The 16,260-nt window shown below is 37.2% G+C and overlaps 1 protein-coding gene across 2 annotated transcripts in view; it reads left to right on the forward strand.

Moving 5' to 3' along the window:
• Positions 1-16,260, forward strand: part of agxt2 (alanine--glyoxylate aminotransferase 2) — a 48,591-nt gene that overhangs the window by 12,238 nt on the left and 20,093 nt on the right. Inside the window, exons 3-8 of one of the 2 annotated variants that reach the window (XM_028802474.2) lie at positions 2,272-2,462; positions 6,278-6,401; positions 8,294-8,388; positions 9,315-9,408; positions 12,798-12,891; positions 14,459-14,559. In XM_028802474.2, the coding sequence (XP_028658307.1) occupies positions 2,272-2,462; positions 6,278-6,401; positions 8,294-8,388; positions 9,315-9,408; positions 12,798-12,891; positions 14,459-14,559 (699 nt within the window). The remainder of the gene's footprint in view (positions 1-2,271; positions 2,463-6,277; positions 6,402-8,293; positions 8,389-9,314; positions 9,409-12,797; positions 12,892-14,458; positions 14,560-16,260) is intronic. The other variant, XM_051928274.1, reaches the window with a different exon arrangement.

The following is a 16,260-nucleotide window of genomic DNA, read 5'->3' on the forward strand; positions in this document are numbered from 1 at the left end:
TTTTGCTATATTTCTTAAGAGAAAAAATTCTGTCCAAGTGATCCGATTAATGTGTGATTTAAAATTTAGGTCAGAGTTAATAATCACCCCTAAGTTCTTTACCTCTGTTTTGACTTTTAAGCCTAATGGATCAAGTTTATTTCTAATACCCTCACTATATCCATTTTTTTCTCCTTATTTAGTTTGAGAAAATTACAACTCATCCACTCAGAAACACAAGTAAGACATTGGTTCAGTGAACTAAGAGAGTCAGGGTCATCAGGCGCTATTGATAAATACAGCTGTGTGTTGTCAGCATAGTTGTGGTAGCTCACGTTATGCCTTGAGATAATCTGACCTAATGGAAGCATGTACAAAACAGCAGTGTACCCAGGATAGATCCTTGTGGAACACCAAATAGAATATCATATGTCTTTGAAGTATAATTACCACAACTAACAAAGAATTGTCTACCTGTTATGTAAGAGTAATTTAAGACATTACCAGAGAGGCCCACCCACTGACTAAGGCAATTTTATAAGAATATTATGATCAGTGGTATCACTCTGATCTAAGAGGGTGAGAACAGTTAAACGGCCTCTGTCCACATTAACCCACAAGTCATTTACTACTTTAAAGAGTGCAGTTTCCGTACTGTGATTTGTTCCAAAATCTGACTGAAACTTGTCAAGAACAGAATGTTTATTCAAGTGACCATTTAGCTGTATAATGACTGCCTTTCTAGGATTTTACTTAAGAATGTTCTAATTTGATGATTAGCCTTTCTTGTGATACTTTATCATTAAGGTTGTTCGAAATAAGGGCGAATAATATTGTGTGTAAATAACTAATTTTGTTGTTCCTCCAAAAATTAGATATTACAGAATTTTTTTTTTCTTGTGTGTGTGTTGTGGTGCATATATATTAATCATGCTTTTGTATAAGATTCATATGTTGTTTTGGTGCTCACAGTATTACATGTTGATCGCATCTTTGTGTGTACTGGGGATAGCTCGTTGCTATGATGCAGGTGGCATTGCCATGTACATGCGTGCATACTCTTAACAGATGACTTCGGGAGCAAAGTATTATATATAGTACAGTATGTGATAAACAGAGGTCCCTTGTGACTACCAGACAGGGACATAGCTCCTCTGAACATTTTTGATTTTGTTTTTTGTGCAGAGTTAATAGGATTTAAAGTTGGTTTCTCTTCCTTTTGTTTAGAAGTGGATGATGGTCAACATTAAGCCACATGAACAGTAATTCTGGCCTTTAAGTATTTAGAGAGGAAAAAGAATTTAGATGAAAAATAAAGGACAATTCTAGTGTCAAGTTAGAAAAAAACAATTAGCAGAAGAAAAATCAAAAATTCATTGGAAAAACACCGTGTTTGTCCAACAATTCAATTTATTTTTTGTGTAGTGCTCCTTAATATATAGACAGACGGACATTCTATTTTATATATAGATGTATATTTTCTAAAAGTTATGTGTTGATTGTAAAGAGGCCTTTAAAACTTTCAGCTCTGTGCATGTGTACGTGTTTTTTTTTTTTTTTTTTATTACTTTGCACAAATCTTTTCATCAGTTTCTCCCTATGCAGTTACTAAGGAAAACCAGGGCTTATTTTTCCTTAATTTCATTTCTGTCCTATTTGATGCAAAACCAGCTTTTGGTTGTTTTTATGATAATGGTCTTGTGTATTATGTATAAGGAGATTATTGCTGAACGAGTGCATCCTTTATAAGGTACAGAAAACCTGCTTTATTGGGTGGTACCTATAGAGTTTATGTTAGAAACCTTTTTCAAACATAGTATTTGGAAGTTAGATGTTTAAAAACTACTGGGTACACTACCTGTTGAAGACTGGTAATAGAACAATTTAAAAATATTTGCAATGTCTTGCACTATGTGTACCTTCAACGCCTTTTCTCAGTAACCTTATGTGCTTGTTAGCATAAAGCCTGCTTTGTAGCCTCCGTCATTATTTTCTAGGTGCCTTCCTAACCTCCTGTCCACTTTTATATTTACCATTATTGAAGGTGACTCTTTGCATGCCGTTTCTCCTCTTTGTGTGTCTTACCAATCATACTAAAGCCAAACTGACCAATCCGATTGCTCAGAGGAACTAGACACACAGACTTTATTATACATATTACATTCAGCATTAATTGAACCAGTGAAATAGACTATTAAGATTGACTGTTCAGGGATCGGAGATATAGTAACATTGGTATGTCTAAAACTTTGAACTAAGTGCAGTATTTAATGTTCTTCAATCTTCTATTAGTTTCTTTCGGAGCAACAGATGATGGAGATCAGAAAACGTTACTGTGGCCCTACAACTATGGTTAATACATATTACAAGAAACCTGTGAGCATACGTCAGGGATTCATGCAGTGGCTGTGGGACCTCAATGGAAAACGCTATCTTGATTTCTTCTCTGGAGTAGCCACTGTCAGTGTTGGACATTGCCATCCGTAAGTAATTTATTCACATATGTTTCTATTTGGTGGTGTTCACGGTGTACATTAAGTCCTACTATTCAGCAGCTAGTAATTACATACAAAATCACCCTACTGGCGTGAAGGCATGAAATAGTGAATTGAATTAGACATTTTCTTCTTTACTCTCCCTTAACAAAAAGTAACTTTTCTGTTACTTTTTTATGTTTTAAATATCTATTTAAAAGCGACACTCTTTTAGAACTGCCATGAAAGACAAATTCTGATGATCCTCAACTGAATTTAGCTCAAATGAAGAGGATAGATGCAATACCATATGGATTAGCATATTCAAATTGCCCTGCAAAGGTTTATGTATAAATCTAGAAGCAAACATAAAAACTTATTGAAAATCCCATAATCTTACAGTTCTGTGGTCTCTATATTTGCAAGTATCTAAGAATTGTTTTGCACTTATAGCATTGTCACATGGACAAAGTACACTGATGTTTTTTACTTGAAAGCACACCAGGTCTTTAGATATACTTTATGTAATAATCATAATGCAGGAGACAAATAGCACATAACAGAATTTACTTTTTTTTTTTTTTTTTTAAATCACAACCAAATAATATGCAGAAGCCATGTGTAAACTAAATTTACCCAGTTATTCAGCAATTTTAGCTTCACTTGAAGCAATAGTTTTGTCTGAGTGCATCAGTCTTATATATAGTATTGGAAAAATTTTGGAGGATACCCCTCCTTGAATCATCTCTTTATTTATTTGAAGTTTGAGGACGCGTTTATGCACAGCTCTCATAAGGTCTTACTATAGCCTGTTAGTGATTGTTGTTGTGTTTAAGTCATTTCAGATTTATTGGCAAATATGAATAGAAGTCTGAAATATAAAGAAAGCATTGTTCATCAGCATGAAAATTTTCAGTTCAAGACCTTCACTATACAATCCCTTTTTTTCTGAATATCTTGAACTGAATAGCTAGAGGTTCAGTAGGAATCTGGTCTGGTTTCGCATTCTAATTTGAAATAATTAGAATTTGTGTTGTTTATCCAGACTAAGGCTTCTGGACTACTATAAAGTAGTGTAATTGATGTAGGTATATTGTCACCGAAACCAAACATGCACACTAAGGTAAGTAGATATCTCCATTCAACCAACTAACTAACTAATTAATTAAAAAGAAATAAGGGTGTTGATCTGATGTTGTCAGGCTTCTGTTACTTCTGGAACAACATTAAGTTTGTCACTGCTGCAGCGCAGTCATTCATTTTTAAACAAATAGCTTTCTTGGAGCACCACAAAGAACAGCCTTGTCTCCTTTTCTCTTCACTCTGCATACCTCTGATTACAAATATAGCACAAGGTCATGTCACTTGCTGAAATTCTCACATGATTCTGCACTTAAGGAGCGTATCAATAAAGGAGATGTGGCAGAGTATAGGAGTCAGGTGACAGAATTTGTTTCTTTGTGCATAGAGAATTGTCTGCATCTTATCATCAGAAAAACCAAGGAACTGGTTATTGACTTGGCTGCACCAAAACGCCTCTATTTCCAGTCACTAATCAAGGAGTGGATGTAGGTGTGGTCCACTCCTACAGGTAATTGGGGGTCCACATTAATAACTGGTTGGCCCGGTCTTGGAACACAGAGGAACTATATAAGAAAGGGCAAAGCAGGCTCTTTTTCTTTAGGAGACTGCGTTCCTTTAATATGGAAGTGACATCCTTCATATCTTCTATAACTCTATGATGACCAGTGCGATTTTCTATGCTGTAGTGAGCTAGGCTGGTAGCATCACTTCAAGAGAGGCCCACCAAATCAAAAATCTAATAAAAGGGCAATCACGATGATCGAACACACTCTTGACTCCCAGAGGAGAGAACTAAAACAAAACTGAGTGCCATTATGAATAATGCTGCACATCCTCTCTCACACACTAACACTGGGGACTTTTAGGCAATTCATTTTTCAGCAGAAGTGTGTCAAGAGACACTACTGCAGCTCTATGATGGTGCGGGTTGGCCCCACACTATCGGGTCCTTCCAGGAAGCCTCTTGAATCCACCACCATCTGTAACGTACCCGAAGGTTGAGTCAGGGGATGAGGACACAACACATAAAGCAAGGGGTAGTTGTGAAAATGAACAGTACTTTTATTAAAAATCAAAGTGTTCAAAACAGTGCAGTGAGTCTTCCATAAATAATCCATAAAAACAATATCCAGTGGAAATTAAAAGTCCCAATAAGTAAATTCACTAAAATAAGATTAAGATCACTCAAGCAGAAAAATATCCTTTTAAAAAATATCCAAACCCTGGTGCAACTCCTCTATCCTGGTGCTTCCTCCCCATATCCTGACCGGACCTTGCAGGAAGAGAAGACACCAAACTGTCAGGCATAGACAACCTTCTTAAACGGGCCTGGGACCCTGCTGTTCCATGTCTCACCAGCAGGACTCCTCATCCGGACCCAGGCTCAGGTCCTTACTGTCCGTGGCTCACAGTAAGGCTCCCAAACCCGAATCTCTGATTCCTGCTGCCTTCCTGGACTTCCCCAGAGAGTTGCTCACACCCCGATCACTCCAGCTCCCTGAGTGATCCAGTTCAGCAGCCCCGAGTGTCACCCACATGCTCTCCTCAAGGGGTTCCCCTCCCAGCTGTCTGCCTTTTCTCTTGCTTGCTCTTCCACTGGCTCTTTGTCCTGTCTTCCTGCTTGCTTCTCTTCTGTCCTTTAACCTTCGCTTCCTTTAGTTTATTTACTGTTCTCTTTCCTTTCTCTCTTGTAACTTCCATTCTTTGCCTTTCTTTTGATCTTCCCTTTTCTTTGTGTCGGCTCTCTTAAATGGCACCATGGGTGCAGCGCCTCAATCATGAAACAATTCAGACAGAACACAACCTCACGTGCAGACATGCTCCGTTTCAATCAAAACACTATCCTCCCATAGCATGTACACTGAACGAAAATCAAGCCAGCTATTTAATTATGTATTCATTCAAAAACTGATCAGCTGTTTCATCGCGGACCCACTATAGCAGAGGCTTCAATATACCAAAAGCAATTTTTCTGCATAATGCTTCACTGGGACTGTGACAGCCAAGTCAGAAGTTTCTTTCTTTTTAATATTCTTGCTTTATAGTCATCCTAGTGTGTGTTCAGACCAAAGTGTGTGTATTTATTTATTTATTTACTTATCTACCTATTTAAAGAGCTTCTGTAAAAATCCAGATTACTTCCTGGGAACAAATAAAGATCTCTGTGTCTAAAGTCTATCTCTGACTCCTTAAAGTTGGAATGCCCAAAATGCATGCAAAATCCCGTGTTTGAAGGAAAAAGACCCTTTGCCATTCCCAATCAGTCATCAAGAATTTTTTTTAACTATTATTTAAAAATGTGAAATTGTGTACCTATGTGTATAGAGTGTCAGCTTTATGATGTAAGAGGATGATTTTAAAGGTGATTGTATAAGTAAAGGACTGTTCTTGTATGACAACTTTGATGTTGTTCCAGAAAGAGAGACTTAAATTAAAAGTGCAATGTATGTTTGCCATTATTTAAAAAACATCAGTCAGCATTTGTCATCTGATGTTAGATTTATACAAATTTTAGGACTTAGTGAGAACTAGATCATTTTTGTTTTTGCCATAACATGTAAAACCATGAAAGAATGTACTTACTTTTTCATATTACTATATAACTTGAATTAAAAGAGTTATGTGGCTATAGTCATCAATGAAGCAATAGCAAATGTTATTTTTTTACCATCTTAATAAACAGAAATAGTTTATAAAATTCTTAGTTTATAGTTTTAGCATTTTTTCTTTCCATTTTATAGGAGAGTTAATGCAGCTGCAAAGAAACAGATGGAACGACTGTGGCATACAACAAATATCTATCTCCACAGTCCACTTCACGAATACTGTGAAAAACTTGCAGCACTTTTTCCAGAACCTCTAAAGGTAAATGCTTTTCAAGGGGATATAAATTTTGTTGCAAACTCTCATCCTCTTGAAAGCCTTGCTAGTTCCAGATCTATCCAGTACCTCATTCAGTTAAGTGATGTGATTTATTGAGATGTTATAATTAATAATTCAGAACTGTGATATAACCCATCTGCATCAGATCAAATGCATACTGAATTTCAGAAACTTTCCAAATTTTAAATAGTAGTGGAGATGTATTCACAGATATTGTATTTGTGGAATGTATCAAGATCTTTTTGTATTACTGGTTACTTGGTAGGAAAAGGAATTTTAAGATAGCACAGGTATGTGTGTGGTATGAGAGTAAGGAGGCAACCAACAGGGGCCATACTTAAAGTATGAGGAACTGATGACTGGAAAACTCCTGCAAAATCCTGGGTTTTTTTGTAGAATGTGCCCATGGAAGTTGTAATTGTACAGACATAGAAAGTAGATTAATGGAAAAGCAATTCAACCGTAATAAATCAAACAAATGTGCAATTACAGTATATGCTAGTATATTGTCTTTGGAATATGATTAAGTTTTTAGATTGGGGGAATTTTGAGCAATCCCCAAACCCAAAATATATGCCAAGTGGATCATGGGTTGATATAAAATACACAAGGGAGGGATATCGACTTGAACAAACAACATTACAGAAATGAGCAAAACAGTATTGAGATTAAAATTAATATCTCTTGATTTTATTACTACGACATATTTATTACCTTGTTAATTGTCTCTGAGCATGTTTGCTATAGGATATCCTCTAAAATCTTGTCAGCGTTCCATTGCTGTAGGCCATCATTACTTATTTGCATTAATAATGACTTTTCTTTGTAATTTCCTGTATCAATTTTCTGTAGCCTTACCACACTACTGTACCCCAGTGCAGTGATAGGGACGTTGTGCTGTAAATATGGTGTCATCCTTCAGATAAGATTTAAAAAGCAGCAAGATTTTGACTTTCTGTGGTCATTAAAGATCCCTGAGCATCTTTCGAAAAGAGGGAGGTTTATCCCAATGTCCTGACTAAATTGCCCATCACGGCCTTTTCCATTCTTGGCCCCTAATCATCCACTGTCTGTAATTGACTATCTCTCACCCCTTCACCACCTAATAGCTAATATGGGGAATAATGGCTGACATTGCATCATCCAGGTGGGTGCTACACATTGGTGGTCATTGAATTGGTTCCCCTCTATATAAAGTGGTTTGAGTAGCAAGAAAATCACTATATAAATGTAAAGAATTATAATTATTATTATTATTATTATTATTATTATTATTACAAAATGCATACTTGCTATTGGGCCATATTATGTAATTACTTGGATATTTAAAAGAACTAAAAATAGCATGATTCTTGTTTAATTGGTTATGTTCAGTTTGTAGTTCATTATCATGCTGAAATATTTAGTGTAGAGGGGATGATGTAGTAAAATAAATTTGTCTCTAGCTGCCATTGCACAAATCCCAAGAGACTAATTCATCTGAACATACCTGATATCTAATATATGTATGATACTAAAATCTTAAGAAATTCAAGGTTTGATATGTACAGTGTACTACCTAGAAAATTAAGACACAGAGGCAAGAGGCATTAATACTATAGCTGACAATACTCTGCACAGGTCTGAGTTCAAGTGTTGCATAGTTTTGTTTTTTTTTTTGTCTATGTTCACTGTCTGCGGGGGCACATGCAAGCAAGCATTTCATTGTACATGGTACTTGTACACATGACAATAAAGAATTGAAATTGAAATGTTTAGTATCTTTCAAATAATGTTAAAACAACCATATTTAAACTGACAGAATTTTGCAGCAGATAATGTAATGTTTGTGTTAACATTTCATGTAAGAGTACCATTTAACCTGCTTTTTCTAGTCTGTTTACTTGACAAACAGTGGCTCTGAGGCTAATGACCTGGCCATGCTTCTAGCAAGACTCTATACTGGGAACTTTGACATCATCACCTTCAGGTAATCATTAGATGCCACAGAGATTTTGCATTTCATATATTTTAGTTTGACTGTCACCAGTAAGTGAAATTAGATCAATTTCATGTTTATTGAGTGTGAATTTGTGTATATTTTTTATTTAATTCTAATTTTTTTAAAATGAATGCTTTACATAAAACAATTACTGTATAACCCTTTAGTTTTGTAATTCTTCTCTCTAACTCTTACAATGTCCTGACTTAAGAACAAGTTAAATGATATAAACATTAAGCTGCTCACAACAGTCAAATAAGGAAATACAAATTCCTTCTCCAGTACAGTTTGCATAGGTTTAGTAATGGCTTTAGATGTAATTGGATGTTGATGGCAGGTTTAAGAGTGTGTGTGTTTGTGTGCGCCCATGTAGCCAGTACACACACTTCTGTCAGCAGTGCTTGGGATTGTGTTTTCCTGTCCACCAGTGAAACACTGTACTTAAATTTAAACAATACTTTCCTACATTTTTATGATATATCACTCTTTCAATATTTCTCTTTTACTTACCCTTTTAATATTTGTTCTTGTGCTATTTTCTTCTAAAGCCACTACTCATTTCTATTGCTGGGTGTTTTGATTGTTTTTTTTTTTTCTTAAGACTGAATATGTCAGTGTGAATAATGTGACTTAAGTCTTGGTATATGTGCTGCACCAGCTCCTGAGAAGAATTACAGAATACTGTATGCCTTTTCTCATGAAACAGTCTGTGTGTGAATTTTACATAAAGCCTCTAAAAGTTGTACAAGCAAAATTTAACAACTGTAACATTCACAATCACAAAAAAAAAAAAATTACAATGATTTAACATACCCCATAGGGGAGCCTAGGATGTACTTCTTTACATATGGATGCCACAGTCTGGGATCTAATGCTTTAGACCTATGTTAAATAACAGCCTTTTTTTGCCACAGAGGTGCATACCATGGAGGAAGTCCACACTCTGTAGGTTTGACAAGAGTGGGAAGCTATAGGTTCCCTGTTGCCACTGGATTAGGCTGCCATCAGGTAACTTGAACATTGGAAGTAATGTATTCTGTTAATAATGTGGTGGTGCCTAACGGTTCTAGAGCCCTGGCTACTGCCTCTATGGAGTTTGTACATTTTTTCCAATTCTATCTGTTTTTTCTTTGGGTACTTGGGTGTCCTCCTACATGCCAAATATGTGAATGTTAGCTATTAAGAACCTTGAACTGGCCTGATAAAGTGATTGTTGGTACAGCTGAGGGGTTTAGCAACTATAAGAAAAGAGTGTGCCAGAAGAAGAGGAAGCATTAATTATTGGAGTGTATTAGAGAGCTACTTTTCTAGGTGGGTCACCTTTGTTTCATTCAGAGAGCATGTCAGAACATTTCACAGGCATACAGTTTGTTTGTCATTTTATTGAACATTCAACAATTCAACAGTATAACATCTGGCACAGGAATTTAACAGTTATCTTCATATATAGTTATTTTCATACAAAGTTCTCTTCATACATAGGAAAAAAGAAAAAAAAAAACAGTTAACAACCAGCACCACATTACTTTTCCTCTTGTTGGAGATGTGGTCAGACTTAATGACTGCAGCAGCTGGATTTCATCACTTTGAGAATGAGGCTTTTGACATTCTCCATTTCCTTTCAGCTGTCCCTATACTCAGTTTGTAGACTCTGTGGAGCTTCAGAGAGCCATGACAAAGAGGGTCTTTCACGTGAAGGCCTAGAGGAGAGAGGACACACAGCATCAAGGCAAGAGAACGTAGTTGAGCATAGAGTGTCAGTGGCAGCATTGGTTGGTGTCAAGAAAGGAAAAGTGGTCAGGATGAGGGAGAGCAGAGGAGTCTATGGAAGAGAAATGGGCAGGACAGGGGGAGCAATGGTGAGGGTGAAAGGACAAGTTGGAGGAATGGTAGTGGAAGGAAAGGGAAGGAGCAGGAAGAACCAGATGTAGTTAGATGTACATAGTTTCAGTTTTGTTTGTGAGTGTGCATTTCCATGAGAGAATGAGATCCAGAAGTTTACCAGCTTTGTGGGTTGGTGTGGTGTAGCGGATCGGTTCCCGGGGAATTCTTAACGCGGGCGGTCCTCACTTAAGTGCACAGGTGAAGAGTCGTCCGCATCTGTAATTGGCGCCGGGAGCTGCTAATTGGCACATCTGATCCACGTCCCTGTAATAAATAGAAGCGTGAGGCGGCTAGGTGGAGGATGACAAAAGAAAAGGAAAAGTGAACTGAGGTTGCAGGAGAAGAAGGCAGGAAGCGGTGAGAGGAAAGCCGGTGCAAGAGAGTGAGAATGAGCGAGCGCAGGCAGCTAAGCAGTGAGCCCTAGCGGGGTGTTTGGCCGACACCTAGGGCAGTTGGTAGTGGTCGCTCCCGCTGAGCATTTTGAAGAACGGGAGTGACCGGAAGGAGGATGGCTCGCCAAATAAGGCCAGTGAAGGCAGCGAAAGTCAAGACTTGGGAAATGAACCCCCCCAGCGTGAGTGCCCTGGTCGTTGGGGGAGACCATGTCAAGGTCTGATGAAGCCCACCGGAGCCAGGGATCGTTGAGGCGAACAGACTTGGAGGAGAAGGTCAGCTGCAGGTAGGGTGGCTCCCCTGGTGCATAGCCTGGACGGGAGAAGCAGGGGAATCGCCAGTAGAAAGGCACCGGGTTCTGTTTTAAAAGACTGCTTCCAGCCATTGTTTTAACCTCGTGTTTTTTTTTTTGTTTTTTTTTTAAGGATTTTTGTTTCTAATGGATGTTAACCTCCACTTTTCAACTGTTTTAATGGATTATTTATTTAAAGATTTTTGATGCACTTTTTTTTGGACACTTTGTTTTTGTTTGCTGTTTTAATAAAAGCACTTGGCACTTTTTAGCACCATCCCTTGCTTTGTTGTGCCTCACTGCCTAGCTCATCGGTGACATTACCTACCGGTGTCGGTGTCAGAAGCTGAATGGGATCGTGGAGTGAACCCGCATCGTCACAGTTGGTCAAACATGGTGGGGGAAGTGTGATGGTCTGGGGTTGTTTTGCTGAAGGCAGAGTTGGTGACATGTACAAAGTGACTGGCATCCTGAATCAAAAGGGTTACCACAGCATTTTGCAGCACCACAAAATACCTTCTAACTTGCATCTAGTAGGTGAGGAGTTCTTCCTATAGCAAGATAATGATCCAAAACATACCTCCAGTCTATGTCAGAACTACATTAAAAGAAAAGAATAAGCAGGTACACTTCAAAACATGGAATGGACAGCACAGTCCTCACACTTAAACCCCATTGAGTTAGTTTGGGATGAGCTTGAAAAAAGGGAAGGAACCTACAAGTGCAACACATTTGTAGGAACTTCTTCAACAGTGTGGGGAAGTTCTTTCTTATTTGATCTCCCTTGAAGATAAAATGCCATGTGTGTGTTTGGCTGTTATATCATCAAAAGGTGACTACTTTGATGACCCAAAAATTTGAATACGATTTTGTATACTTAAGCGATTCCTTTACTTTTTTTTGTTTGCCATTGTTTATTTGTTCTATGCCTCGATTTCTTGAAACATTAAGGCATTAAAACTGAAAAAAACAGGTGTTCTAAAACTTTTGACTGGTAGTGTAAATATGCACACATACACACACACTGAGCCAGTTTACAGTCACCAGTTAGCTTAACATGCACCTCTTGGGAGGAAAGAAAACATGCAATTTCAGTGTTTCACAAATTGCTCAGGGACAGCAGCTGAAAAGTTTATTTAGAAAACTAAAGTCACAAAATATTAAATAGTAAGCTAGTTGGATAGAAGTATTATATTATTATAATGCATTGTCACAAACTCCACACAGAGCCATAGCAAGGTTTGAGGCAGCCACCCGTATAATTGGTATCCTGGCTGCAAAGTCGAAAAATGAATACAGCACTAATCCGAATCCAAATCCAAAACAGAACTGAGGGAATAGGGAAACAGTGGAGGCTTTTAAAGGGGAAGACAGGAAGTGAGGTCAAAGGGGTCGGGCTCCTGAAGGTCCTCAACCATAGGCTCGAGCCCAGACGTGACCTTACAGGGCCGGAGCCAGCAAGGTCTTCTTCCATAGCCTCGGACCCAGAAGTGATGTCAAGAGGACCAGGTGGAATCTCCCGTGAATGGTCTGCAGGAAAGGGAGAAAAAGAGTCCGTGCACTCTGTCACATCCTGGTCTGATTCGGAATTGCTCTTACTCAAGCCATGTAGCTGCCTCCCATGCGCACGTGTGTCACAGCATGTATTATTAAGTATTATGTGATGCATGGGGAATATTGCTTAAATAGTTAACATACAAAATAACTAAATTGTAATACTGTTGATTGTTATTCTTAATGAGCAAACCATTTACAAATTGCAACAACAGTACTTCCTGAGTGTCACCTGATTCCTAAATGTACTTTTCTCTTTTATTGCACTGTCCAGACAATGTGTCCAGATGTTTACAGTGGGATCTGGGGAGGAAGTCACTGTCGAGATTGTGTTGTTCAAGCTGACCGGAAATGCAGTTGCACTTCAGGTTTGTTAACTGACAGGAATACAGAATACTTTGTTCAACATTTTTGCTTTTGTTTTTTCAGAACAGACAATCTGTATTTGCCTTTTCAAATGGCACTTTATGCATCTCAGCTGTTAAGTAAATTATGTTTACAGTTTTAAGATTTAACATTTTTAAGTAATTTGTACAAGAAAATGCACAAAAATGTCTTACTTGGTTGCAGCAAAATCAAAGCAAATACATAAGAAAAAAATTTCACAAAAACATTCAAACATTCAGCAGTATTTAAAATGTCATCTGCTTCTTGAAGTCCAAAGTTGGAAATTTAGTTTGTCATGCACAATATTATACTGTTACACACTTGTGTATCAAAAAATCTGTAATATGTCATTATTGTTTATTACCTACTATAGAGGATAGCAAGTTTTTCTCTAACTTGCATACAGAATTTCCAGAATTCATGTCTGATTATTTCTAATCCTAATACAAACCTAATGAGGTACTGAAAGTCCAGCAAAAGTAATGATGCTGCGAATTAGGTGGTTGTGAATCTCTACTCTGAATAACTTTTGTCATCTCATTACAAATATGGAAAACTGGATTGAGATCTAGTGACTAAGTAATCCACTGCATTAAGCTGGATTCATTGTTGTGTTTTAAATACATTTCATAACTTAACTACACCAGTTTGGTGGGATGGTGCACCATCATGCTGACAAAGCAAATGAGTATAGTGCTGCCTTGAAGTCATGCACCTGATTGACCGTGATCTTCTGATATCCTATGGCATTCTAATGTTGCCCAAATGGTTTCATGAAAACATTTTCAAACTATGAAACTTTAACTACAGCCATCAGTCATAATTGTTTTCACTTGACTCGTGGGCCCTATAGATTTTTAGAGCTTTCACCATATCACATAAACATGAATCCGCAGGAATAAGCAATTATTTTTAGTCTTCTGGTGTGTGTGTGTGTTTCTCATTCTGCTGCATTTTCACTGTGTTCTTTCTCATTAAAAAAAAATGAAACATCAGTTGGATCATCGGCTACAAAGTCTGTGACAGATGAGTTTTGTTTTTCAGTATGCCTGTCTTTGCACCCCTGTTTTACTAGTTTGCCCCTGTTCAAGTTGTTTTAGTTTACACTGACCCCTTTAAACAAAAGTCTGTTTATCACCACATAATATCCATTTGCTGAATGCTTTTTGAGAGGATGGCCCATTCTTGAAGCAGCTGCAACATTCACACCCCAGGACTTTGTGCTGCCACTTCTTTCAAACATTACCACTCCAGTCTCAAACCTCCTTAAAACATTTTATTTTATCTACTCTTCTGCTGGATACTGCTTTAAATGGTATTCTCTGCATTTATAATGTTACCACTGCTTGAGCTTTATACTACAAGTCATATTGGTATATTTTACATAACACATTGGCTTTGATTTGCAACTCTAAACATGTTTGAGTTTTTTAGGCACAGTAAAAAGTAGAAGTTACATCATTTGAAAGCTAAAGTGTGCACTTTGTGTGCTTTCTTTCTTTTTTCCACTGAAAATGCATTCTATCAATAATATTCAATTATAAACAGGTTCTTGCCATGCAAAGGACATGTATCTAGAACAGCTGAAAGATACCCTGAATACCAGCACGTCAAAGAGTGTTGCTGGATTTTTTGCAGAACCTATACAGGTGAGAACTTTGGCATATCTTGTATATAAACATCTACATGTGGATGTGTGTGTGTCTGTTTGTCCGGCCTGGAAGTGCGGGGCAGCTAGTAAGTGTGAGGCTACAGCATGAAGCTCAAAGAAAGCCACTCTGTTGCCAAAGTGAAACCGCCATTGCTAATACACAAGCGAGGCAAGCACGTTGGCAAAACAAAACCAATGAAGAGCCGCTAATACACAACCGATGCGATTGATTGATTGAAGTGCCAGAATCCATGGTTTCTAGGAGCCCGGGCTATTTACAGCACGGGCTTATATACTATATTAGCTGAAAGTTTGTCATTTATTCATTTAACCACATTCTGCTTTTCCACACCAGTTTCATACATTAATTTTTTTTAACAGATATTAAAATGTAAACTGAAAATCTTCTTTTTTTTTTTTTTTTTCTTCTTCTTCAAATTTATTGCCACAGCCATCCTTAAGTATGAAGATCTCAATATTGTTCAATAGTGCACATACTAATTTGTGGAGTGGCTACTTATTGACTATGGAGGAATATTTCGGCCAAAATTATATAAATAAATAGACGCATGTAAATAAAACTACTGTGAAATGTTACAATTAATAAATAATAAGATGAAATATGAGTATAAATAATGAAATACAGTATATCACAAAGTATAGTTTTTGTTGCTTTTTATTTTTATTATTGTACTAATTACAGTACTTGCTAGAGCCTGTCCTCTCAACATCATTTCAGGGTTTGTTTCATGTTTATGTAGTGCCGCTGAAATAAAAAAATAAGCAAAACAGAATGTAAATGTGTAAAGAAATAAGTTAATAAAATGTTTATTTTGTGGCACATTTAATTTATACTTGCATTTCGTGTTATTATATACCAGTAATGGCGCACTGCATGATAACATTTTCATCCTCTTTCTCGTTTGCTCAGAGGTTGATGCACTTGCTGCTTCCTGAGCAGCTCTTCTTTTCTCCACCCTAGCGGCCCGCTTCTTCTCTTCTTTTGTCGGCATGTTTTCATGTTAAAATTGATTAAGTCAGTGTTTGTGTTGCAATTACTTAGTATGTTTTCTTTAAATTTTCACTTAAGCTGGCACTTCAGTCTTCAATCTGCCTCAAGAATGATTTAAGATACAAAGAGGTAGGGGAAGTGACAGCGAAGGTGGTAGGGAATGAGAACTGCACCATACGCATGCGCCGCACGGCCGTCCTGCTGCCCGCTGCCGAGAGTTGATTCTACAATAAAATAAAAAGAGGAATAACATTGGAGATCAATCATCACCTCGATATCGGATAGTAGACGTCATGTAGTATATGTGTACCAAATTTCAGGTCAATAGGTCAAACAGTTTGCAAGTTACAGGTGATTTAAAATCCTGAACAGACAAACGAACAGCTACAGTAGCGTTTTATATATAAAGATTTACTGTATTGTCACATATCACAGTAAGTACTTTTATTTGTGTATTTATTTATTTAATTTTTTCCAAAATATTCCTCTATAGTTGACTACTGTTTCAGGATCATTTTTTTAAATAAAATGCAAATTTTAATTGTGCTAATTTATTTACAGTACAACAATTTTTCAAGCATTGTGTAACAAAAATGTAACTTTCTTCAAGTGATTTCCATAAGCCTAATAGACTAATGCTAAGTAAATTAACAGTATTTTGACACACCAGAATAAACTGTGACTGCT

The sequence above is a fragment of the Erpetoichthys calabaricus genome, chromosome 5 (assembly GCF_900747795.2).
Source record: "Erpetoichthys calabaricus chromosome 5, fErpCal1.3, whole genome shotgun sequence".
NCBI lineage: Eukaryota > Metazoa > Chordata > Cladistia > Polypteriformes > Polypteridae > Erpetoichthys > Erpetoichthys calabaricus.